This window comes from Malaclemys terrapin, chromosome 4 (assembly GCF_027887155.1).
Source record: "Malaclemys terrapin pileata isolate rMalTer1 chromosome 4, rMalTer1.hap1, whole genome shotgun sequence".
NCBI classification, from domain to species: Eukaryota; Metazoa; Chordata; order Testudines; family Emydidae; genus Malaclemys; species Malaclemys terrapin.
Window position 1 is genome coordinate 89,348,119 of NC_071508.1, and position 26,270 is coordinate 89,374,388.

Sequence of the window (26,270 nt, forward strand, 5' to 3'; positions counted from 1 at the left end):
AAAACTCCCACTGACTCCAGTGGGGCCAGGATTTCACCCCTGCATTTTTGTATATTGGGGCTATCTCTCCTGATAAGTATCCTACACAAGAGTCCTGTATACTTTTATGAGCTTTAGCTGTTTATTGTGTATGTGAGTAACTTTGGTATTCATGACTGCAAGAGGCTAATAAAATTCTTTTAAGTCAGATATAGTGTAGGTGGGTGCTGAGCAAGTTTCCCCCACCAATGATCTACTAAATTGCCTAAATCCTGAATTACAGCGACCTCGTGCTATTGGAGTTATGGATCTCCCTGCCACAGAATGTTTCAGCATGCTAAATTGAGTAGGACTTCCAACCTAGTGCACTTTTCCTCTGTCTAATTGAGCTGCTTAAGAAACTGTTCTCATAATAAAAATATGCCAGAGGTGTATTCTCATATTGAAATTTGTTATTGACCAGAAGGGCTTTAATGATTCACCATAGTAACACATTGAAATTTATTAAACTTGTTAGCCTTGTCCATCTGAAGTGAGTCTTGATGGCTGAAATAACAATAGAATTGGAGGGTAGGGAAGGAAAGTTCCCTTAGCATAGAATTAACCTTGTGTAATTGACATTTCAAACAAGCAGTATTCCCTAAACTTGTGTAAGTTTATAGTCATTTATATATCATCATTCTGGGAAGCATGAAGTCCTAGGAGAGAACAGACAAGAATGAGTGGGATGGGGGTACTTTAATACATTTGGCATAAAATGCTATGTAGCCCCACAGTCTTTGGCTCTTGGAATTCCCTAAGAGGATATAGCTTGTCACCTGGTGTCTCCCATCTCTATTATAAGCAGAAGTTTGGGTCTGAATAGAAATATACTGGAACTTGGATCCTACCCAACTCAAATTCCATTCCTGGTGTAATATAACCTTGTAAAGTAAATCTGCCCACATCAGGCTGTTTGGATACAAAATAACTGAGCACAGCCCAAAATAACACCTGATGATACTTTGAAAAACCTTTCATAGAGCTCCTTGTACCATATTAATAGGAAGGTGGTTCCCAGCCAGGAAATATATACTCCCTAAATACCTGAGATTGAATCAAGTTTATGACTCACCTGCCTTAGCCTCTGTCTCTTAAATACCTTTCTCTGTTTTACATTATTGGTGGAGGTTATGGTAAAACATTACTCAAGATCAGACATGAAACCATACAAGGCACTATTAGCATAACAATTTAGAATCTCTGTATGAAGCCCATTTGATTAAAGAGACCCATAAGTAGAAATGCAGTCATTCCAGCTACATGCCAAGATGTTAGTCTTCCTGGAAATCTTGTGTCTGGTGTTATATTAGGCTGCTGAGCCTAATTCCACCTATCCATTTTAATTAGGAGATATGCAGAAAAGGTAGCCCTTTTCATTCTCAAGAAGGGTACTTGGTAGGCAGTAATTCCTTTACCCTGGACCACCATATTTTCAGACGAAAAAGGTTTGAGCAAATCTTTTTAGCTCCAAAGTTTGTGTCTTATATATGTAAAAATCATTTGTTGGTCTGAAAAGAAATATCCCATTGTCTACCATCTCTAATGAGATAAACACTGATAGCAGTAGTAAAAGAAAGTGTGTATATACTTCAGCTACAGAGCAGGGTTATTTTACAGATAATCTAGTCACAGAAAAAAATTCCTGTTACCAAGACAGATTTCATGCTTCCAGCCAAAGGTCATACACAGCTCCCAAAGCCTAACAGGATGTCTTTATGACTTTGGGGACCAGCCAGAATTCCCATACCTTCTTCCCCACAAGGAATATGTGAGGTTAAGCTAAGTAACAATCTGGTCTCTTGTCATGGGACAAAGAGTTCGGATGGATTCTTCTCCCTGCAAAGTGATCCTGATGAGTGCCCCCTTTCCATAGGGTTTGACCATTTATTTATACATGATGACACATCACTGTGGTGAGATCCCAGTGTTGATAAGATGGCTTCTTTTGTCCAGGGCCTTGAAGAGATTTTCACAAATGACTGAAATGAAAGAATTGAAGTAAAATTTGAACTTAAGGCAAAGATGAAACCTTGGATAAGGGACTGAGTGGCTGCTTCTTTACACTATCACTGCAGAAATATTTTGGATCAAATGCCCAGATAGATATTTGGTATGAATTGAAGTCTGAGTTGATCTAATTTGAGTCACTCTTTTTTACTGGAAAGTAATAACAATACAATAATACAAGTAATAATACTTTACCCTTCTGCAGCACTTTTTATCCGAGAATCTCAAAACACTTTCCATACATTAGATGTTAAGGTCAGAAGGGACCATTATGATCATCTACAAGAGCAGTTTGGGATCTCGTATCTTCTTTATGAGCTATACCATATATGTTAGAAAAACATCCAGTCTTAATTTAGAGACTTCAAGAATCCACCATACCCTTAGGTAAGTTGCTGCAATGGTTAGTTGCCCTCACTTTTCAAAATTTATGCCTTATTTCTACTCTGAATTTGTCTAGCTTCAGCTTCCAACCATTGGATCTCATTACACCTTTTTTTACTAGATTAAATCTCTTCCCCAGGGGGTTCTTGTAGACTGTGATCAAGTCACCTCTTAACCTTCTCCTGGATAAACTAAGCAGACTAAGCTTCTTAAGCCTCCCATTATACAGTATGTTTTCCAGACTTCCAGTCATTCTTGTAGCTCTTTTCTGAATGCTTCCAATTTTTTAACATCCTTTTTGAAGTGTGGACACCAAAATTGGACACAGCATTCCAGTATTGGTCCCACTAATTCACACGACAGATTGAACTAAACTCAATGGATTTTCTCGTGTGAGTAAGGCAAGTAGGATTTGACCCAGTCAATAGCAGAACTGGAAATAGAACCCAGAAGTCCTGACTCCCACTCCCCTACCCTACCCATTAGATATTCCTACCTCCATTCATTACAATAACACAGTCTAATTTATTGTTTAGTGTCTTTCATACAAATATATCATCTTATACTTCATAGTCAATTACAGTCTTTACATACTACAGTAAATAAACAATCAGATTTACAACTACACCTTCTTGAATTATTAGTTGAAAACAACTGATTCAGTACATTCCCCACCCCCTTTTATTTTCTTTTTGCAAATTATCCTTGAACAAGGCATGAATTTTACAAATTTGTTCACTACTGCATTTTTTACATAAGAACATAAGAAAGGTCCATCTAGCCCAGTATCCTGTCTACTGACAGTGGCCAATACCAGGTGCCCCAGAGGGAGTGAACCTAACAGGCAATGATCAAGTGATCTCTCTCCTGCCATCCATCTCCACCTTCTGACAGACAGAGGCTAGGGACACCATTCCTTACCCGTCCTGGTTAATAGCCATTAATGGACTTAACCACCATGAATTTATCCAGTTCTCTTTTAAACTCTGTTATAGTCCTAGCCTTCACAACCTCCTCAGGTAAGGAGTTCCACAAGTTGACTGTGCGCTGCGTGAAGAAGAACTTCCTTTTATTTGTTTTAAATCTGCTGCCTATTAATTTCATTTGATGACCCCTAGTTCTTGTATTATGGGAATAAGTAAATAACTTTTCCTTATCCACTTTCTCCACATCACTCATGATTTTATATACCTCTATCATATCCCCCTTTAGTCTCCTCTTTTCCAAGCTGAAGAGTCCTAGCCTCTTTAATCTCTCCTCATATGGGACCCGTTCCAAACCCTTAATCATTTTAACAGGTTTCAGAGTAGCAGCCGTATTAGTCTGTATCCGCAAAAAAAACAGGAGTACTTGTGGCACCTGAGGGTATGTCTACACTACGAAATTAGTTTGAATTTATAGAAGCCGGTTTTATTGAAATCGGTTGTATACAGCCGATTGTGTATGTCCACACAATAAAATGCTCTAGGTGCTCTAGTCGGCAGACCGCGTCCACAGTACGAGGCTAGCGTCGACTTCCGGAGCATTGCACTATGGGTAGCTATCCCACAGCTATCCCACAGTTCCCGCAGTCTCCGCCGCCCCTTGGAATTCTGGGTTGAGATCCCAATGCCCGGATGATGCAAAACAGTGTCGCGGGCGGTTCTGGGTACATGTCGTCAGGCCCCTCCCTCCCCGGTCACAGCAACGGCAGACAATAGATTCGCGCCTTTTTACCTGGGTTACCTGGGTTACCTGTGCAGACAACATGGAGCCCGCTCAGCACAGCTGAGCTCACCGTCACCATATGTCCTCTGGGTGCCGGCAGACGTGGGACTGCATTGCTACACAGCAGCAGCTGCTAACTGCCTTTTGGCGGTAGACGGTGTAGCATGAGTGATAGCCGTGGGGCTGGCAGCCGTAGGGCTGCATTGCACCAGCCCCTTCCAGGCGATGGTATATTATGACTGGTACCCGTCGTCATCGCACTGGAGTGGCTGTCAATCATGGCCACCTGGGCAGACATGCTACTGTCTCGATGATGACGGTTACCAGTCATAATATACTATTTTCTGCCAATTGCCCAATATTGTCTGCTAAGCACCCAGAAGAGGCCGAGGGCGATGCTGGGTGCTGGCGGACGTGGGGCTGGCAGACGTGGGGCTGCATTGCTACACAGCAGCAGCCCCTTGCCTTTTGGCAGATGATGGTATATTATGATTGGTACCCATCATCATCGTACTGGTATGGCTGTCACTCATGCTGCAGCGTCGGCTGCCACCTTAAGATGTAAAAAATAGATTTGTTCTGTGTTCATTTGCTTCCCCTTCCTCCGTGAAATCAACGGCCTGCTAAGCCCAGGGTTTCCAGTTTAATCTTTGGGGGGACCATTCTGTGTGACAGTTGTTTGTGTTTCTCCCTGTTCCTGTACCTGTACGCCATGTCGTCACTCGGCCCTCCCTCCCTCCCTCCCTCCCGCCCTCCTTCTCCTGGTCCATCAGATACTACTTTCGCGCCTTTTTTCTGACCAGGCGCCATAGCTAGCACTGGGATCATGGAGCCCGCTCAGATCACCGCGGCAATTATGAGCACTATGAACACCACGCGCATTGTCCTGGAGTATATGCAGAGCCAGAACATGCCAAGGCGAAACCCGGACCAGGCGAGGAGGCGATTGCAGCACGGCGACGAGAGTGATGAGGAAATTGACATGGCCATAGACCTCTCACAAGGCACAGGCCCCAGCAATGTGGAAATCATGGTGTCACTGGGGCAGGTTGATACCGTGGAATGCCGATTCTGGGCCCGGGAAACAAGCACAGACTGGTGGGATCGCATCGTGCTGCAGGTATGGGACGATTCCCAGTGGCTGCGAAACTTTCGCATGCGTAAGGCCACTTTCATGGAACTTTGTGACTTGCTTTCCCCTGCCCTGAAGCGCCAGAATACCAAGATGAGAGCAGCCCTCACAGTTGAGAAGCGAGTGGCGATAGCCCTGTGGAAGCTTGCAACGCCAGACAGCTACCGGTCAGTCGGGAATCAATTTGGAGTGGGCAAATCTACGGTGGGGGCTGCTGTGATCCAATTTGCCAGGGCAATGAAAGACCTGGTGATAGCAAGGGTAGTGACTCTGGGCAACGTGCAGTCAATAGTGGATGGTTTTGCTGAAATGGGATTCCCAAACTGTGGCGGGGCCATAGACGGAACCCATATCCCTATCTTGTCACCGGAGCACCAAGCCACCGACTACGTAAACCGCAAGGGGTACTTTTCAATGCTGCTGCAAGCCCTGGTGGATCACAAGGGACGTTTCACCAACATCAACGTGGGATGGCCGGGAAAGGTACATGATGCTCGCGTCTTCAGGAACTCTGCTCTGTTTCGAAAGCTGGAGGAAGGGACTTTCTTCCCGGACCAGAAAGTGACCGTTGGGGATGTTGAAATGCCTATCGTGATCCTTGGGGACCCAGCCTACCCCTTAATGCCATGGCTCATGAAGCCGTACACAGGCAGCCTGGACAGGAGTCAGGACCTGTTCAACTACAGGCTGAGCAAGTGCCAAATGGTGGTGGAATGTGCATTTGGACGTTTAAAAGCGCGCTGGCGCAGCTTACTGACTCGCTCAGACCTCAGCGAAAAGAATATCCCTATTGTTATTGCTGCTTGCTGTGCGCTCCACAATATCTGTGAGAGTAAGGGGGAGACCTTTATGGCGGGGTGGGAGGTTGAGGCAACTCGCCTGGCCGCTGATTACGCGCAGCCAGACACCAGGGCGGTTAGAGGAGCACAGCAGGGCGCGGTGCGCATCAGAGAAGCTTTGAAAACGAGTTTTGTGACTGGCCAGGCTACTGTGTGAAACTTCTGTTTGTTTCTCCTTGATGAACCCTGCAAGCCCCCCCCCCCCCCGACCCGGTTCACTCTACTTCCCTGTAAACCAACCACCCCACCCCACCCTCCCCTCCCCCTTGCAGAGGCAATAAAGTCATTGTTTTTTCACATTCATGCATTCTTTATTAGTTCCTTACAGAGGTAGGGGGATAATTGCCAAGGTAGCCTGGGATGGGTGGGGGAGGAGGGATGGAAAAGGACACACTGCATTTTAAAACTTTAACTCTTATTGAAGGCCAGCCTTCTGATGCTTTGGCGATCATCTGGGGTGGAGTGACTGGGTGGACGGAGGCCCCCCCACCGTGTTCTTGGGCGTCTGGGTGAGGAGGCTATGGAACTTGGGGAGGAGGGCTGTTGGTTACACAGGGGCTGTAGCGGCGGTCTCTGCTCCTGCTGCCTTTCCTGCAACTCAACCATACGCTCGAGCATATCACTTTGATGCTCCAGCAGACGGAGCATTGCCTCTTGCCGTCTGTCTGCAAGCTGACGCCACCTATCGTCTTCAGCCCGCCACTTGCTCTGTTCTTCCCGCGATTCAGCCCGCCACCTCTCCTCTCGTTCATATTGGGCTTTTCTCATCTCCGACATTGACTGCCTCCACGCATTCTGCTGTGCTCTATCAGCCTGGGCGGACATCTGCAGCTCCGTGAACATCTCGTCCCTCGTCTTACGTTTTCTCTTTCTAATGTTCACGAGCCTCTGCGAAGGAGAAACATTTGCAGCTGGTGGAGGAGAAGGGAGAGGTGGTTAAAAAAGACACATTTTAGGGAACAATGGGTACACTCTTTCATTACAAGGTCGCATATTTCGGCTTGCAGGCAGCCATCGTAGGCCACAGTGTTTTGGCTTTTTTAACCTTCTTAACATGCGGGAAAGGTTGCAAACAGCAGCGCATTTCCCATATCAAGGATGAATTGGGTTGTCCATTTAAAATGGGGTTTCAATGTAAAAGGAGGGGGCTGCGGTTTCCCGGTTAACATGCGGCACAAACACAAGTAAACCACCCCCCCACACACACACACGATTCTCTGGGATGATCACTTCACCCCTCCCCCCCACCGCGTGGTTAACAGCGGGGAACATTTCTGGTCAGAAGAGCAGGAACGGGCGCCTCTGAATGTCCCCCTTAATAAAATCACCCCATTTCAACCAGGAGAGCTTTCTGGAGATGTCCCTGGAGGATTTCCGCTCCATCCCCATACACGTTAACAGACTTGCTTGCTTTTTTTTTGTAATGTTTACAAATATTTACAAAGTTACACTCACCAGAGGTCTCCTGTGTGCCCTGAGGGTCTTGGGTGAGTTCGGGGGTTACTGGTTCCAGGTCCAGGGTCACAAACATATCCTGGCTGTTGGGGAAACCGGTTTCTCCGCTTCCTTGCTGCTGTGAGCTACCTACAGTACCTCCATCGTCATCTTCCTCGTTCCCCGAACCGTCTTCCCTGTGTGTTTCTCCAGTGAGAGAGTCATAGCACACGGTTGGGGTAGTGGTGGCTGCACCCCCTAGGATCGCATGCAGCTCCGCGTAGTAGCGGCAAGTTTGCGGCTCTGCCCCGGACCTTCCGTTTGCTTCTCTGGCTTTGTGGTAGGCTTGCCTTAGCTCCTTAATTTTCACGCGGCACTGCTGTGTGTCCCTGTTATGGCCTCGGTCCTTCATGGCCTTGGAGATCTTTTCTAATACTTTTCCATTTCTTTTACTGCTACGGAGTTCAGCTATCACTGCTTCATCTCCCCATATGGCGAGCAGATCTCGTACCTCCCGTTCGGTCCATGCTGGAGCTCTTTTGCGATCCTGGGAGGACTCCATGACGGTTACCTGTGCTGATGAGCTCTGCGTGGTCACCTGTGCTCTCCACGCTGGGCAAACAGGAAATGAAATTCAAACCTTCGCGGGTCTTTTCCTGTCTACCTGGTCAGTGCATCTGAGTTGAGAGCGCTGTCCAGAGCGGTCACAATGAAGCACTGTGGGATAGCTCCCGGAGGCCAATAACATCGAATTCCATCCACACTACCCCAATTCCGACCCGCAAAGGCCGGTTTTATCGCTAATCCCCTCGTCGGAGGTGGTGTAAAGAAACCGGTTTAAAGGGCCCTTTAATTCGAAAGAAAGGGCCTCGTTGTGTGGACGTGTCCAGGCTTAATTCGGTTTAACGCTGCTAAAGTCGACCTAAACCCGTAGTGTAGACCAGGCCTTAGAGACTAACAAATTTATTAGAGCATAAGCTTTCGTGGACTACAGCCCACTTCTTCGGATGCATATAGAGTGGAATAAATATTGAGGAGATATATATACACACATACAGAGAGCATAAACAGGTCGGAGTTGTCTTACCAACTCTCAGAGGCCAATTAACTTAATTGGTAAGACAACTCCCACCTGTTTATGCTCTCTGTATGTGTGTATATATATCTCCTCAATATTTATTCCACTCTATATGCATCCGAAGAAGTGGGCTGTAGTCCACGAAAGCTTATGCTCTAATAAATCTGTTAGTCTCTAAAATGCCACAAGTACTCCTGTTCTTTAATCATTTCAGTTGCCCTTTTCTGAACCTTTTCTAGTGCCAGTATATCTTTTTTGAGATGAGGAGACCACATCTGTACGCAGTATTTGAGATGAGGGCGTACCATCGATTTATATAATGGCAATAATATATTCTCAGTCTTATTCTCTATCCCCTTTTTAATGATTCCTAACATCCTGTTTGCTTTTTTGACCGCCTCTGCACACTGCGTGGACATTTTCAGAGAACTATCCACGATGACTCCAAGATCTTTTTCCTGACTTGTTGTAGCTAAATTAGCCCCCATCATATTGTATGTATAGTTGGGATTATTTTTTCCAATGTGCATTACTTTACATTTATCCACATTAAATTTCATTTGCCATTTTGTTACCCAATCACTTAGTTTTGTGAGATCTTTTTGAAGTTCTTCACAGTCTGCTTTGGACTTAACTATCTTTAGCAGTTTAGAATCATCTGCAAACTTTGCCAGATGATACTAAACTTTTTGATGATTAGTTGGTGCAAACAAATTTTAATCTATGGTTTGTTCATGAACTGGTCACTATAAGTATTAATTAATTCACACTACATGTTTGATCACCTAAATCACATGGTGTTGTTTCCATTCCTTGTGCAGTGGTAACTCCAGGCTTGGTGGAAATGCCCTATGTGGTAGCGTGGAAGGTTTCTTGGGTACAGAACAAGGAGGTACAACCAATGGATACATTACTATGCAAATTTACTGGTCACTTCTAGCCCCATATGTAGCACTTGCAGTAGCCATGGATTGGTTCTGCTCACCTTCAGCAGCCCAGGGGAAGGATTCTGTTCCCCTAGCCTATGTGCAGGACCCCTGTTTAAATTAGTTCTGCACAGGAAAAGATTTGGCCCTTAGTGATATTGTTTTGGTCTGTTTCCTCTAATCATAGAAGAATAGTGCCTCAAGTTAAAGGCTGCAAGTTTTCTTCACAGTTAGTACAACTAGAAATTTAATTTTCTTCAATGAAAACTTAGATTTTAGGGAAAGCAGTAAAATTCATGGAAAGACTCTAAACACGGAATTTGTGGATTATTGTCCCAGCCCATAAGTGTAAGTGGGATTAATCATGCCTCATAGGCTGATCATTTTCAACTAATCACTTTCCTCTGCAGCATTAGGCACAGGTCACTTGGTAGGATTATCTCATATATTAATTCCCTGCCATTGCAGGGGCCTCAGGCATTGATGCATCTTGGTCCCTCCTGTTCTCTGCCTGTGGCAGACAATAATTTAGTTTCCTGAGGACTTTAATACTTTGGTCTGGTTCTGGTTACTGGCTTGCTGGCTGGCCTGTGATATACAGGCAAGACTAGATGATCTTGTGACATTGCACCCCATAATGCTTTATAGAAATATGCTTATGAGTCAGAGCCGGCTCCAGGTACCAGATAAGCAAGCTCGTGCTTGGGGCGGCAGATTCTACGGGGCGGCATTCCGCCCAATCTTAGGGCGGCACGGACGCTTTTTTTTTTGTTCGCCGATCTGGCTGCCCTGTAGGGGGCAGTGGCGCGGAGGAGGGGAGCGCCCTGCTGGGAGTGGGCTGCGCACTCCGTCTGCCCCAACTGATGGCAGGTCTGTAGCAAGCCCGGCAGGGCAGCCTGCGTCCTTCCCTCCCCACCGACTGGAGCAGCACGGAGCCCTCCCGGCAGGCAGCGATCGGGGCTGCGTGGCGAGCGCCCCGCTGAAGCCCTGGCCACCCCCCTTCTCTCTCTCCCCCCACTCCCTCCCCCTTCCCCTCACTAGCCGGGGCACGTCTGCAGCGCAGGGAGTCCCCCTGCACCCTGGCTCTGGCCGCGCCGCAGGTTCTTGGTTTTTTTTGCTTTGCCGTTCTGGCCGCCCTGATTTTTTTTTGGCTTGGAGCGGCAAAAAAGCTAGAGCTGGCCCTGTTATGAGTGTAAATATGACATAACTGGAATATGTTTTATGCTAGATATGCTATGTAACATATCTTTGCAAAGGTTATGTTCTTCTGCATGTATTCATCCTATCTGTATGCATGTATCATTTTTATATCTGAAGTTATGAGCATTGGCTCTATGCTTGTATTTAAAGAGTTTGCTGTCGAAAGCACCTAAGGCAGATTTGGTCAACATAGTGTGAAGGGGTTATTCAAGTAATTGGGAGTACTTGGCTAACAATGAACCTTGATAGATGCCAATCCACATCTGAGCTTTCCTGGGAACATCCTGTAGAAAACCGAGTCATGCATGGACATGTGACTTGCCCATGTGACTCCAAAACTCCATTTTGTAGCTGGAGTCTACACAGGGAGAGAGAGGGGTTTCCAATAAGACAAGAGAGAGACTATATATGCCCTGGGAAAACCCCTCTATTTTGTCTGCAGCTGGCTCAAGAAATAGCCTCTTCACCTCAGATGCCTGAAAGAAACTGGAACAAAGGACAGTAACTACAGGGGTGTGAGTGTTTGCTGGACCCAGACTAGAAGGAGGCTAGTTTGTCAAAGAAGCTTATTGGAACATCTCTGAGGGTGAGATTTACCTGCATTTAGCTTCCTGCTGTATTAGGCTTAGACTTGTGTGTTTTTGTTTTATTTTGCTTGGTAATTTACTTTGTTCTGTTATTACTTGGAACCACTTAAATCCTACTTTTTGTATTTAATAAAATCACTTTTTAGTTATTAACCCAGAAGTAAGTATTAATATGGGGGAGGGGGGGAAAAGAGCTGTGCATATCTCTCTATCAGTGTTATAGAGGGTGAACAATTTATGTGTTTACCCTGTATAAGCTTTATACAAGGTAAAATGGATTTATTTGGGGTTTGGACCCCATTGGTAGCTGGGTATCTGAGTGCTGGAGACGGGAGCATTTCTTAAGCTGTTTTCAGTTAAGCCTGCAGCTTGTGGGGGATGTGGTTCAGACTTGGATCTGTGTTTGCAGCAGGCAAGCTTGTCTGGCTCAAACAAGGCAAGGTACTGAAGTTCCAAACTGGCAGGGAAAATGGGCTCAGAGGTAATCCCAGCACATCAACTGGCAGTCCCAAAGGGGTTTCTGTGACCCAACCCGTCACAGAGCTAGTGATCCCTTCTTGCCTTAACCTCCATGGCTCTGCATAAAGACATAATTCCGGCCAGGAATATTACGAAAGGACTCACCAAGTGTTTACAATTCACAAGTAATGTTGTGCAAAAATGACAAATTATATTGCAAAATGTCACAAAATAATATTGGCATACTTCTGCACACTATTTCCCTGCTGCAGCATCACACTATTGGGTGCCAGCCAGGTTCCTCCATCTCCCACTCCCTTACAGGGGTTGGGACTGCACCCCTCAGTGCCTACAGTCACAGGCTGACCAAGGACCAGCCACACCACCTGTTTGTGTGACTGCTTGAAGTTCAGATTTCAGAGCCACACACACAGAATCAGCCGGAGACTGCGGAGCTTTTCATATGCGCCATGCAGGTTCCGGGGCGGCTGAGGAGGCGGGGTGTGCAGCACCGCTGTCCCCTGCAGTCCAGGGGCGATCACTGATGAAGCTGAGTAAACACATCCCGCCGCCTCGGCCGCCCCGGAACCTGCATGGCGCACAACAAGCAAAACTTCCGGGGAAGACCCGCCTCACTTCCAGCCGGGACAAACGGCAAAGCCCCACACAAAGCGAGCTGCGAAAAACGAACTCCCAACGCTGCGCAACTTGAAGCAGCGTTTAAACAAACCCTGGGATTCCGCTTGTCCAGGTGGCCTGGCAATCGGACCCCCGGGGGCGGGGCCAGTCTCGGGGGGCGGGGCCAGAGATCTGGCTCCCGGGCGCGGGCTGGAGAGGGGGAGGTGACGTTTCTGGCACGCGCGCGCGCAGGGCGAAGGGAGCGGCAGCAGCATGGAGTCTGGCGCACGTGTCTCCGCGCTCTGGGTCTATCGCTCCGCGGCGGGTCCCGGGCTCTCGGTCTCCCTGCGAAGCAGGCGCATAAAGAAGCGGCCCAAGCAGAGCAAGAGGGGGGTGTCCGGGGATTGTCCTGCTCCAGCGGGGCCCGGGAAGGGGGAGCAGCCCGGAGCCCCCCACCCCGGCCGGGGCGCAGCAGCAGGGCCCGGGAAAGGGGAGCAGTCCGGAGCCCCCCACCCCGGCCGGGGCGCAGCAGCAGGGCCCGGGAAAGGGGAGCAGTCCGGAGCCCCCCACTCCGGCCGGGGCGCAGCAGGAGGGAAGCTGGGAAGGAGCCGGAAGGGGAAGCAGAGAGACGGGTACTTGGACCCCATGCAAAGCCAAACTTCGGGGCTGCAGGAAATCCCCAGGCCGCAGTTGGCAGGGGTGGGAGCAGGAAGGGGGGCCAACTGCCCAGGGCCCCAGGAGCCCATCACTGGCCCCTCTCTGCATGGCCTTCTCCAGGAGCTGGGTCGGATCCAGCACAGCAGGCAGCGGGCAGCCAAGCTGTTTGAGTGGCTGATTGCGCCCATCTCTCCACAGCAGTTCTTTGAGCAGAGCTGGGAAAATAAACCCCTCCTCATTCGGAGACACAACCTAGCATACTACCAGGGACTCTTCTCCACGGCCACCTTCGATGCAATCCTGCGGGACAATGATGTCCAGTTTGGGGTAAACTTGGATGTAACAAGCTATGTGGATGGGACGAGGGAAACCCACAATCCTGTTGGCAGGGCGCTGCCTGCTGTCGTATGGGATTTCTACAGGAATGGCTGTTCCTTGCGGATGCTGAACCCGCAGGCCTTCTCTGCCACTGTTTGGCACTTCCTCTCCATCCTACAGGAGCAGTTTGGGAGCATGGCTGGAGCAAACACATATCTGACACCCGCGGGCACACAGGGCTTTGCTCCACACTACGATGACATTGAAGCTTTTGTGATCCAGCTTGAAGGGAAAAAGCACTGGCGGGTTTATGGTCCTAGGGATGATGCAGAGGTGTTGCCCCAGTTCTCAAGCTGTAACTTTGCTCAGGAGGAGATTGGAGAGCCCATTCTGGAGACAATACTCGAAGCTGGGGACCTGCTTTATTTCCCCCGTGGATTTATCCATCAGGGGGACTGTCTTCCTGATGCACACTCACTCCATATAACTCTTTCTTCATACCAGAGGAACTCCTGGGGAGATCTGCTGGAGAAACTCCTACCAGCGGCCTTGCAGATGGCCATAGAGGAGGATGTGGAGTACAGGCAAGGGCTCCCTATAGATTACTTAGAATATATGGGGGTCCTGAACTCAGATGTGGTTGATTCTCGCCGAGGTGCCTTTATAGAGAGAGTACAGAATTTGATAAAGAAATTGGTGGACTATGCACCAATTGATGCTGCAGTGGATCAGAAAGCTAAGTTGTTCCTTCACGACTGCCTCCCTCCCATGCTAACTGAACATGAAAGGGCACTGAGTATACATGGTCTTCCAGCCAGGTGGGAAGATGGAGATGTTCGTGATGCTGATATACCGATAAACAAAGGGACTCAGGTACGGCTGCTCCGTCACGGCATCATTAGGTTGTGTAATGAAGGAAATGGTGTATTGCTGTATTACACAACAGAAAACTCAAGAGTGTACCACAAGGAGGAGCCCAAGTACTTGGAGATAGATACTGAGTTTACAGATGGTATTGAATTTCTGCTTTCTTCGTATCCAAAGTATGTCTGTGTGGAGACCCTTCCATGTGATACCTTGGATGATAAGATCTCCTTAGCTACCTTCTTGTTTGAAAAGGGCCTGCTGATTACCAAGAAACCTCTGGTGCCTATGTAATTTGTTAAATTATGATCAAAATAAATATATTGATTAGAAAAAATCTGTTTGCTACCTTACACTTACTGGTAAATTTGAATCGGGGGTCCAGATCTGAGAATCCATCCTGGTGGAACAGCTTTGAGCTGGGTAGACAGATTAAACGCTTTCTAAAGGATATGTACATAAGAAGTAGGTACATAGCCTGTCTACAGTAGCATAGAATTAAACTTTGTTTTCCCAGCCATATTAGTGCATCTGCAATACCCTCTAGAAGTTAGTTTTATATGTTCTTTACTTTTTATGTGATAAAATAAGATGTAGCAGCCTATGATTCCTGGCACTTTATAGCAGGGATGGCCAAACCGTGGCTTGTGAGCCACATGCAGCTCTTTCACAAAATACCACTTGTGGAGCCCCCCATCCTATTCTCCGCCTACCAGACAGGAATAGGGGGATTGAGGAGAGTTCAGGGCTTCTGTAGTGGGGCTAAGGGCTTCTGTCAGAGACAACTGGTGCTTGCTGAGTGGGGGGCATAATTTAAAGGTTCGTTCCCCCTAACAGCTTGAGTCACACCCCTCCGTGCAGCTCCCAGGTGTTAGCTCCGCATGGAGAAGCAGTGGCAAACAGCTGGGAGCTGCAGGGAAGGGACGCTGCTTAAGCTGCATGGGGAGAGGCAGCTGCAGCAAAAGCAGCAGTTCTCCCTGCAGCTCCCAGCTGTTTGCCCCTACCTCTCCATTGGATCCTAGCTTGCCAGTTCCAGCAGCTGCCATGCAGGGAGGGGGTCTGGCAGCAGCATGTGACTGAGTGGGTCCAGCAAACCCTGGTAAAAATCTGGGGTCACATTTCCCCTGACGCATTGCCTCTGGCTTCTGCCCAGTGTGTGTGGGTCTCTTGGAGCTGCAAGAAGGTCAGGGTATTGGATTATATACACATTTTTATACATTAATTGCACTGATTTAGTCTCGTTTACATCTACTGATTGACTTTTGCATTCATTATGACATTACAAAGGACCTCTGAATTTCTCCTATGGTGTGTAGCAGACTATACTAAATGTGCACAAGCTTGTAACCTTAGATGTTAGCCAGTAAGAGGATACTATCAACTTTTTGTTTTAGTCTTACTCTGCGTTATCTGTAAAACCTTAGAAATTTGAAAAGTAACACGCTTGTTCCTGATATCTCTCCTTTTTCTATTTTGTAAAGAAACACTCCCCTTCTCCCCTCACCATTGCTAAGAGTGGAGAATTTGTTCACACGGTAGCATCATCACTGATGTTTGTGTAATACTGGAAATAATATAGTCAATAGCTGCTGCAACACCAGTGGGAGGAGCTCAAACTTTTTGCTGGTGCTAATAGAATGATGGATTTTGGAAATGACAGAAATTAATTGTTTGTGATGATTAAATATTTTGTGCCCTTTTTTTTTTTTTAAATGATTAAACATTGTGAATCCAGATAAACCTCCTCATTAATTCAAATGTGGAGCCCAAAGTACTACATAGTTAACCAATTCATCCAACAATAGGAAATTTATAAAGTAATGTTTGGGTCTATCAAATGTGAGTGCAGTCAAATCTATTTCACATAAGAGGTAGAATTGAGACAGCTTAACATTAGCATTAAAGTAATGTAAACACCTAGAACATGCTGTTGATTATGATAATTTTAGTACTGAAATGACAAAGACCAGGCCAAATTCTTCTCTCAGGTACTGTAATGCTGGTATTGTACCAGTGTAATTCAGAGCACAGGGACACCCCCATTTACCTAAATCTCATCTTTGTTTGCCTTCTAGCGCCCACATAAAGATGTTGTAAATTGGGAGTGATGGGTTTCTCTGACTGATAAGTTTCTGGATTCTGTTGATCTTGTGGTCAACACTCTAATGGCAAGCCTAATACGATCATTGCAGGGAAAAAGGTCATCGGGTTAGGGAAAGGCATCCACGTTTTATTGCCTTGTTAGCACCATGAAAATTGTGGGACCTTGAGTTTGTCTCCTTCATTCTAGGACATCATTTGGGTCTTATCAGATGCCCTGATCCCTCTGACCGTTCCCTGTCCACGCTGTCAACCTTGGCCCAGTCTTCAAACCCACCTACTCAGCAATACTCAGATATGAGCGAGGAAACCCGTGACAGATCTGGGTTCTGTTCCAGCTTCTGTAAAGTGGGGGGGGGGGATAGTGAAGAAGCCTCACTATCAGCAACTTTTTTCTATGAGGAAGAGATTTATATGGATGGCTCTTTGTCTCCCTGCCTAATGACACTGGCAGTTTCCCCTCCAGACACCAGAACCTTTTTACTCAGCACACTCTACTCTCTTGACTAAGAAGTGCTTCTGTATGTGTTCTACCCAACACTGCACTAGCGAGTTGTAGTAAGAAGTCAGTATTCTTGCACCAGTGGGTAGGGAAACAGCTGTGGGTCTCTAGCCCACGTCTAGCTCCAAGTCTCCATATGGAAACTCTGAACACCACTTCTGAATGGCAGCCGTTGCAGATCCTTAATCCTTGGCCACAAGGAAGTTAGACTAGCAGGCAACCTACTCCTACCTGCACTATTGGGACAAGCCCCAGGACAGACTTGATGCCAATGTAGAGTATCATTCCCTGTCCATGGCATCCCCCGTCACAGCATGGGTAGGATTGTGGAGAGCAGCTAGCATCGTGTAGCTAGGAGATGAATAAGAGTTTCCCCTATGCAAGGGGAATTCTCTACTGATTTAGTTCCAGCCATTTTAAAGCCCAGCAAGGTAGCCTTAGCAGCCCAGAGAATTTTTTAATGACTGAAATCAAGTTTTATATCCTTTGCATCTACAACTCTCCTATCCTTTGAATGATATGCAGTATCTGCTGGGAGAGCTATTGAATGATATAACCTCCTCCCACTGAATAAGTAACTCAAAAGACTGGTATGATCTCTTCCGAAAGGAAGTGGTCCATGTAATACATCCCTTCTAATCCTTGACACACGTTACCAGAGAAGGTGGATCCAAGGACAGCTATGAGGTTCTCCAGTATATCCTTGTGGGCAGTGCTATGCTCCTTTGCATGATAGATTCGGTTGGCTTCCTGCCACAGATGGCCTATAATCTCTTCGAGTTTCAGCAGTTTCTGGGTCACCAAGTCCTTTTGGCTTAGCCTGGAAATCTGGATAAAAAGTGTGGAACAGGAGACCAGTTAGTCTGATGATAAATCTTCAAATTCGTAATTGCAAAATTCGCCTTGAGTGGCATGTGCAATTTTTGGGGGCAGGCAAATAGCAATTAGTTTTTTCCATTATTAATAATGGTAAAGGGGTGGACAAGTAAAATTTTTTGGCTGGACTGTTAAATTTACAAGGTTATTTTCATTAAATCCTGGAGTCAGCAACTTGTGAGTAAGCACAGTGGATAGTTCTAGTTATGAGTATCTTTTGTGCAGGGCCGGCTCCAGGCACCAGCCCACCAAGCTTGTGCTTGGGGCGGCACCTGGAGGGTGGTGGCGCGGTGCTCCGGCTCCGGCCGCCGGGGAGAGCTGAGCCCCGGCCGGCACTCCGCCCTCCCCCCGGTGCTCTGGCCGCCGGGGAGAGCGGAGCCGCAGCGGGCTCTCCGCCCTCCACCCGGCGCTCTGGCTGCCACTCCGCCCTCCCTCCGGCGCTCTGGCCGCCGGGGAGAGCGGAGCCGCGGCGGGCTCGCCGCCCTCCCTCCAGTGCTCTGGCCGCCGGGGAGAGCGGAGCCGCGGCGGGCTCGCCGCTGGGGAGAGCGGAGCCCCGGCCGGGCTCTCCGCCCTCCTCCCGGGGCTCCGGCCCCCAGCGGAGCTGCAGCAGGCTTGCCGCCCTCCCCCCGGCACTCTGGCCGGTCGGGGAGAACTCCCCTGCCACGCTGGGGGGGGGGGGGGGGCGGCAGGAGGCTTTTTTGCCTGGGGTGGCAAAAAAGGCCAGAGCCGGCCCTGCTTTTGTGAAAGTGTGAGCGCCACATTTTCTTGCCCATAAGAGACTCAGTTGCTCAATCAGAAAAATAAGTGTATTAAATATGAGGTGGGGGACTGCTATAATTATCATGGCCTGCATGGAAAATCCACAAATGATAGCTTCTCCATTCAAACAAGCAAAAACTAATATATGTAAGGCTTCATATATTGCACAGGAAACTAGATGCAAGTTTTGCTGCAGTGCCCTTGGTTTCTGTGGCATACTGGGCAGCAGACTGGAATTTCTGCAGCAGCTCCAGATTAAATTAACAAAAATGTCCATTTAAAACTTAATATGAAAATGAAAACTAAACCAAACTGCTGTCATCTTTCTATTGTTTAGATACTAATTTCATTTTTTTGCTTGGTCCTTAATTTTTCAATATGCAAAAAGTGTTTGTATTGCCAAAGCATAGCTGCTTTGTAGAAGTTGTCAGGAGGAGCTGCATAGGGGACAACTAGGGGCTTTGACACAGGATATTTTAGGAGGTGGTTGGGGATTATAGAATAAGCACACTAGCACTTCTGCAGTAACATCCTGCTAGACTGTGATACATTAAGGCAGGGGTCCCCAACGCAGTGTCTGTGGGCACCATGGCTCCTGCCCGGGTGTCTAAGTGCGCCCACATACTGGCTGGCAGATGAGCATCCGCTGAAATGCTCCCGACAAGCCACAACGTCGATAGGCGTCGCTGCCGAAATGCCGCCAATTCTTTGGCGGCGACGCCTATTGACGTTGCCGCTTGTTGGTGGCATTTCGGCGGATGCTCGTCTGTAGCCACGGTCCTCTGTGGCACCAGATGAAAAAGGTTGGGGACCACTGCACTAAGGCTATGTCTACACTGGCACTTTTGTCAGTAAAACTTTTGTTGGTCAGGGGTGTGAAAAAAAACCACACTCCTGACCGACAAAAGTTTCACCAATAAAAGCGCTGGTGTGGACAGCACTCTGTCGGCGGGAGACACTCTCCTGCTGACATTGCTACCGCCACTCATTGGGGTGGTTTAATTGTGCCGGGGAGAGAGCTCTCTCCCACTGGCATAGAGTGGCTACACGGGAGACTTTACAGTAGCGCAGCTGCAGCAATACAGCTGTGCCACTGTAAGGTCTGCAATGTAGACATAACCTTAGTGAGAGGGAGAATATGACTCTAGCCTGGTGGTCAAGGCAGCCACTTGGGAGACTCAGAATCTAGTTCCCCTGCTCCTATAATTCTATAATGATTTATACAATGAGGGAAGCCCTGTAACAGAACATCTCAGTGGCTAGTGTACCCTCCTGAGAGATGTGGCAGACCCCTGAACAAATCCTCTCTCCTCTGGCCAAGGCGGGAAATGAACCTGGGTCTTCTACATCCATAAGGAGTGTTCTAACTAGTACTGGGCTGAAAGTTATAAGATGGACACCACCATTGCTGCCTACTGCCCAGAGGAGATAGGCATTCCTCTTCCTATCTGGTTAGCTAGGAGATAGGTGTCTGGATGCCTATAGTGAGGTAGCAGTGTGCATGCCAAAGGCAGCTGGGGAACTTTTACAGTGAGTTTAGATGCTTACAGGGTTAGGCAGCAGCTGAACAGGGGTTTGGTGGATCACAGTAGCACCAAAAACTAAGACTTAGGTGCCTAAGCCTGGGGTTTAGGTGCCAAGTCCCTTTGTGGATCTGGGCATTACTCCCCACTTAGTCTTGTTGACTTCTATAGACTTACTCATGCTGTAAGTGTAAGGTACTGTTTAGCATGGGTAAATTTATGACAATCTGGCCCAAACTGATCGGCAGTAGAACAGCCAACAAAATTGTTGTTTAAATACCCTAATGAGATGAATGGGGCAGCTCAGACTTTTCTTAGAGCTATTTGTGCAGGCTGGCTACAGACTCAGGAAGACAACGCTGCATTGGGTACTTTCAGTAGATGTTTGAAAGATTTTCATTGCAAGTTCTGATTCTGGAACACATCTGCAGAATACAGCAGCGGTATAGCTAGCAGTGGAAATTTGGGTGGGCTCCAACTTTTGTGTGGACAGGCAATGACAGACTTTGCTAGCTCAGCTTCTCACCCAACGCCATGCCCTCTTCGTAGCTGTGGTGCTCCCAGACACAGGGCTTCACCTGCCGAGATGGGCATGCGCATGGGGCGGCTCAGAAAACGGCAAGGCAGAGTTGCCGGAGCGTAGCTTTCTAAAGGGTAGGCGCATAGCTCTGTCCTGGATTTCAGGTGCCCGAGTGACACTCCGGGCCGCTGTGGCAGCACTACACCCCTACCAGATTTGAGTGGGCCTGGATGCTGAGTGGGTGGGCCACAGCCCACCCATGGCTGTGCCCCTGGAATGCAGGGGGAAAAGATGGAATGAGGCAGTACAGCCACATATTACACAGGGCCCTGAATATATGCTGAACTACATATATCTAGGAGAAAGCATTATTTGACAATTTTTTAAAAAATCCCTATTTTTAAGGAGGAAAATGAGAAATATTTTATATTCAGTTCTTTCTGAATGTGGTTGTGCCTAACATTAGATAAAATGCTGCATAGTGCACATAATATGCGTGATCACATGCACCTGGGACAGTGACTTGAAATTCCTCTCTGTGCTGACTTCTCCCTGAAGCAATATTTAATATTCCAATTCTGAGAATCTGTCAGTAAATTAATCCAAGGCTACAGTGTGATATAACAACAAAAAAGGCCAGTGCAGTTTTGAGCTACAGATGCAGGGGCATTATGTCACAGTGAGACTTTATCCACATTGGATCTTATTCCCCCATCTAAGTGATGTCATTTACTATCTCTTGACCAAGCTCTAATGCAGGGGTGGCCAACCTGAGCCTGAGAAGGGAGCCATAATTTACCAATGTACATTGCTAAAGAGCCACCGTAATACATCAGCAGCCCCCCATCAGCTCCTCCACCCTGCTCCCAGCACCTCCCACCCATCGATCAGCACCTCCCCTTCCCTCCCCACACCTCCCGATCAATTGTCTTGTGGCATGCAGGAGGCTCTGGGGGAGAGGGGGAGGAGTGAGGGCACAGCAGGCTCAGGGGAGGGGGCGGGAAGGGGTGGAGTCCAGGCAGGGCCTGTGGCAGAGCCAGGGGTTGAGCAGTGAGCATCCCCCGACACATTGGAAAGTCGGTGCCTATACAAGGAGCCACATATTAACTTCTGAAGGGCCGCATGTGGCTTTGGAGCCATAGGTTGGCCGCCCCTGCTCTAATGGAACATCCATCCTCTAGCTGAGATGGTGACACCTCCTTCCCCTCAAATTTATTAGCTCTGTGTGCGGGGGAGAGAGATCAGTTGCCTTCTAACCACCTCCAAATATGAATTGTATTCCCCTATCTTCCAACCAAAAGCCCTGACCACATTTCCTCTATGAGCTGGGCTCTCAGTGTCTCTTCACCTCATTCTTGATCTTCTGAATCATTTCCTGTTCCTCTGTACGTTGAAAATTTAGAACCTTCACAGCTTTATTCATTTCCCTAAACAGAAGTGATAGAGGACTTGTTACTCATGCATAGCAGAAGCTTGAAGGAAAAGCAAGAGCTACAAAGAGGAATGAAGTTAATGTACTACCTGGGAACCAGCCAAGTCCTCCAATCCGTGCTGCTTTCTCTCATTTACCTCACATACACATGTGAAGCAGCGCAAGCAGCAGCTATCACTATGAACTGCTGAAGGAAGGGATAGTGTTTCCACATTGGCAGGGCCCACCAGTTGGTCTGGGCTTCAGAGGACTGGCAGGGGAGTGAGAACAGAATTGCAGAGGTAGCAGATGAGAGAAGGCAGCAAGGAGGCAAGATAACCAGCTTTAATGATTTGTTAAGTACTGCTGGAAGCAGTGTGAGTAACTCAATACATTGGTATTTAAAAATGTGATTTAACAAACATATTTAAGGATTCCCCCCCCCCCCCTTTGTGTTGGTACTGAAGCAATGCCGTAGCATGTTAGGGGACATGATGCTGGGGCACACTTTCAGAAGAGAAGTAAAACTGATGATCTTGACCACTTGTGACCAGATCTCAGTTACATAGGTATAGCTATGGTGTAACTATTGAAGCCAATAGAGTCACACTAATGTAAAACTGGCATCAATGAGAACAGAATAGGACCCTGGTCTTTAATGATCTGATAGCATCTTTTGTCAGGAGTGAGATGTGATGGTCAAATTCCAGTTAGGGCAAGAATTCTCAAATGTTTTCCATAGCACAAAGCATAACTTAATAGAGAGCTTTTCCTAGGATACTTACCTTCCTGTTTGGGCTCTCAAAACAGACCAGTGACTACTGAGACAATCATTTATACAGGGAAAAATCAATATTGGGAAAATCCTTTTTTGCTTCATTTAATGTTGGACAAAGACAATAGCTGACACCATGTGACTTGCCAACTCTCCCCAAACCACTAGCAAGTGGTCCATGAACCACAGTTCAAGAATCGTGGAATTGGGGTATTTATATTCTGTCTCCCTTGAGAAGTTATGTTCAAATAGAAAAGTCTGCCCAATCCTCCCAACTTTAGTAAGACATCCAACATCAAGTGTGGAATGGACTGGACAAGCTGAGTGACAGGAGGGGTTTAATTATGGTACCCATGGAACTATCTCCAGAAGTCTTGGCAGATACTGATTCTAAGAGCTTCATGAAGTGGGTGCAGGGAGTTGGAATAGTGGTGTGACAGAACACTTGTGCCTCCTTCCATCTTTCCCCAACCCCAGCTGGCAAATGTCAGCTACTTTGAAAGGTAGGTTTTGGAGACAGTAAGAGAGGGGTTAATGTGGGGGATGACCAAATTAGTCTTTAGAAACCCCTTAGCAATTGACTCAAGGAGCATCCTGGGAGGAAATTATATGTTCCACCATCCCTGCTATGTTCTGAGCATGCAGCGTTTATTAGGAAAGAAAGCTGCATCCCTCAGAAGGAAGGAGAGCACACTACATGTGCTCAGAGCCCTGGGGCGTATCCACTGACAAAATCATAATGAGAGAAAGGCTTTATTTTGCCCCGAGCATGTTTTCCTTTTGGAGCCTAGCTACTTACTCTCTGACCATCTCATTTGGCTCCAGAATCAACCTCTCCAATAAGATGGCCTGAACACTTTCATCCTGCAGCTGGAGGGTGACGATGCTACGACAGGCCTCTCTTCGTACTCCAGGTTCCTCCTCATGATGAACAGCCCAAAGAAGATGATGTTTCAGCTGGGGGGTCACATGGCCTATTTGGCCCAGTGCTGTCATAAAAGGGGAAAACAAGCGCTTTTGTTTGTTTGAATTTTTTCATGCCGGGGTTTGGTTGCATTAACGGATATGCTTCTTTCTATTTATTGGAATTGCTAAGGGCTTCCTGCTTGTGGAATTTTAGGAACGCAGCATTTACCAAACAGGACAGAAGAAACCTCCAACAAGTAGCTAATATGTCATGCTACAGACAAAGGTTTAAAAAACAAACAAACAAAAAACCCCAATGTGCTTTGTCAATTGTGCAGTGTTGCTTGGGAAATGGGAAGAGGTGGGGATTCTTTGCTTACCTCTGTAGCAATCAGCTTATATCCTGAAGCATGGAATTTGATTACACCTATTTTAGCCTTACACCCATCTACAAATATCACCATCATAATGTTATCCCATTCTTTTTAGAAATCCAGTCACAGTTTGATTTGTGCACATTCTATGGCATCAAAATCTACAAGACTCTAGGGTGCTGAAAGTAACATTTAAAAACATTTGTTCTAAATGTATTGCTTTCTAATTTTACTGAGTGACAGCGTATTGGGAAGGAAGCTCTAAGAAAGTAATACAGGATGTAAATAATAGGCTGCCAAGATACAGAAAAAGGAGGTGTTCGGGGATATGTAAATACACTATTTTGACATTGAGAATAGTAGTCAAAAGACTCAGCATCCTCCATGTCTAAAAATTGCATCTATTCCAACCATAACATCATAACTGTGTTATGTATTCCCCAGAGAGGAAGGATTTTCCAGTGGTTAGGCCACTAGCTGGGATTCAGGAGATCTGGGTTCAATTGCTTGCTCTGCCACAGACTTTGTGTCTAACTTTGGGCAAGTCACTTAGCCTCTCTATGTCTGTGTTGTGAGGATAAATACATTCAAGATTGTGAGGCTCTCAGACATTATGGTAATGGGGGATCACTACTTAGGAGAGAGAGATGTATGCGCCCCAAATCACTGCCAGCCCATAGAAAAACCCAAAGTTATCCTGGAATTGTCTTCTCAGGTTTGAAGGACTGTACATTTTTGTTCCCTCGCAACTCTATGGATCTATGGGGGCCACATAAGGAAGGGACCCTGCTTCAGTGTGAAAATAGGAATTTGCCTACAGGGACTGATGCTGCTCTTCTGGCTCCCTGGCCCTGACAGCTGTCATTGCCCCAGGGTGATGTGCTTTTGATGGCTGGAGTTAGATAATCTGCTGCATTGAAGCTTTTTTAACAAAAAAAAAAAAAGTTTGTGGGCTCATCTTGTATTTAACTTTAGTGACCTGCAGTAAATCCAACCTGCACTGTACATCACACAAATGTATGGATCATCATGGCCAAAGGATTGGGTGCAATCTTCTAACTAGCCTGAGGTAGAAGAATGCATTTTTTGCAGCTGTAGGTCTTTGAGCCTCCGGTATTAATAAGGAGCCCGAGGCTTCAAACTGATTTGACAATCTGGAGGCAGACAGCCTCAATAGAGGGGGATGGGATACTAACTCTTCAAAATGTTTCCTTCTTCCATGCAATATCACCTCCATCTTGCCTGCGTTCAGCTTCAGCCAGCTGCCTTTTAGCCAGGCACTGGGATAGTTGGAATATGGTCTTATTTGCAACCAGGTGAAGGAGATGTAGAGCAAGGTTCTTTCTTTGTATTGTTGGCATTTGAGACCTGAGACATAGATCCTCAGGCTTCCCCTCTTGGCTTCATGATATGATGAAAAAAGAGAGCAGTGGGAAATAGAACTTTGAGGAACCCAACAGGTGAGCATTCTAGAAGTGGAGGCCCAATCACCCATCACCATTTTCTGGGAGGTGTCTGGAACAAAGGGAAGCCACATAAGTTCTCTTTGTCTGTTTCCCTATCTACAATATGGAGCTAGTACTTGCCGTAGGGTTGCAAGACTTAATGAATGTTTGTTGTGTACATTAAGGATTTGGGCCTTAAAGGTATTTAACTTCCTAACTTCTATTGACTTCGATGGAAGTTAGGAGCCTAAATACCTTTGAGGATCTGGGCCAAAGCTCCTCAGAGGAAAGCTGAGGTAGAATTATGAAGGATATTATCATTCATATGATTTTTTAGACTAATGCTTTATGGCCCTGGCACATGCACAGTTTAGAATTCTCAGTCAGCAATAATATTGTTGCGAGTCAATGTATTTTTAAAAACCAAAATAAATCTATCCAAGTCTTCTCATGATGTTCTAAATCACTTAAAAACTTTCGCAGAAGGGAGAGAGGGAGGATGCAAAGCAGATTGAGTTCATTTACTGCACTGGACCCTAATACTTAAATATTGGTTATTAAGGAATTTGGAGAATTGGAAGGATTGGTTCTCTTAGTGGATTGAGAAGTTTGGGGTTACCACGGTGCCCCATTTGCAAATCCATCAGTGAAGGAGCTTTTTCTCCTGGTATGGGATCCATGGAAGTAGTTACATTTAAAATGTTAAAAACTACTATTTGCTGGTCACGTAGCAGAGGTTCAGAATTTGTGTACTTTGTTAGACTAGTATTCTATTTCAAAGATGCTGCTTTAGTATTTCTATTACCATTAGAATTATCTGTTCACATGTGCCATGTCTGACATTAAAC

General features: G+C 46.8%; 2 protein-coding genes across 3 annotated transcripts in view; one reads left to right on the forward strand and one right to left on the reverse strand.

The window, feature by feature from the left end:
• Positions 1 to 484: 484 nt before the first annotated feature.
• Positions 485 to 26,270, reverse strand: part of HEATR4 (HEAT repeat containing 4) — a 73,286-nt gene continuing 47,500 nt past the window's right edge. Inside the window, exons 13-17 of one of the 2 annotated variants that reach the window (XM_054024994.1) lie at positions 23,497 to 23,686; positions 21,860 to 21,938; positions 17,490 to 17,661; positions 14,592 to 14,650; positions 485 to 2,000 (exon numbers count right to left, since the gene is read on the reverse strand). In XM_054024994.1, the coding sequence (XP_053880969.1) occupies positions 1,824 to 2,000; positions 14,592 to 14,650; positions 17,490 to 17,661; positions 21,860 to 21,938; positions 23,497 to 23,686 (677 nt within the window). In that variant the 3' untranslated portion in view covers positions 485 to 1,823. Of the gene's footprint in view, positions 2,001 to 6,829; positions 7,002 to 14,591; positions 14,651 to 17,489; positions 17,662 to 21,859; positions 21,939 to 23,496; positions 23,687 to 26,270 lie in introns of those variants that run through there. The other variant, XM_054024995.1, reaches the window with a different exon arrangement.
• On the forward strand, positions 12,665 to 14,562 carry RIOX1 (ribosomal oxygenase 1). Its single transcript, XM_054024996.1, has one exon. The coding sequence runs from the start codon at positions 12,666 to 12,668 to the stop codon at positions 14,523 to 14,525; it is 1,860 nt and encodes a 619-aa protein (XP_053880971.1). The 5' UTR covers position 12,665; the 3' UTR covers positions 14,526 to 14,562.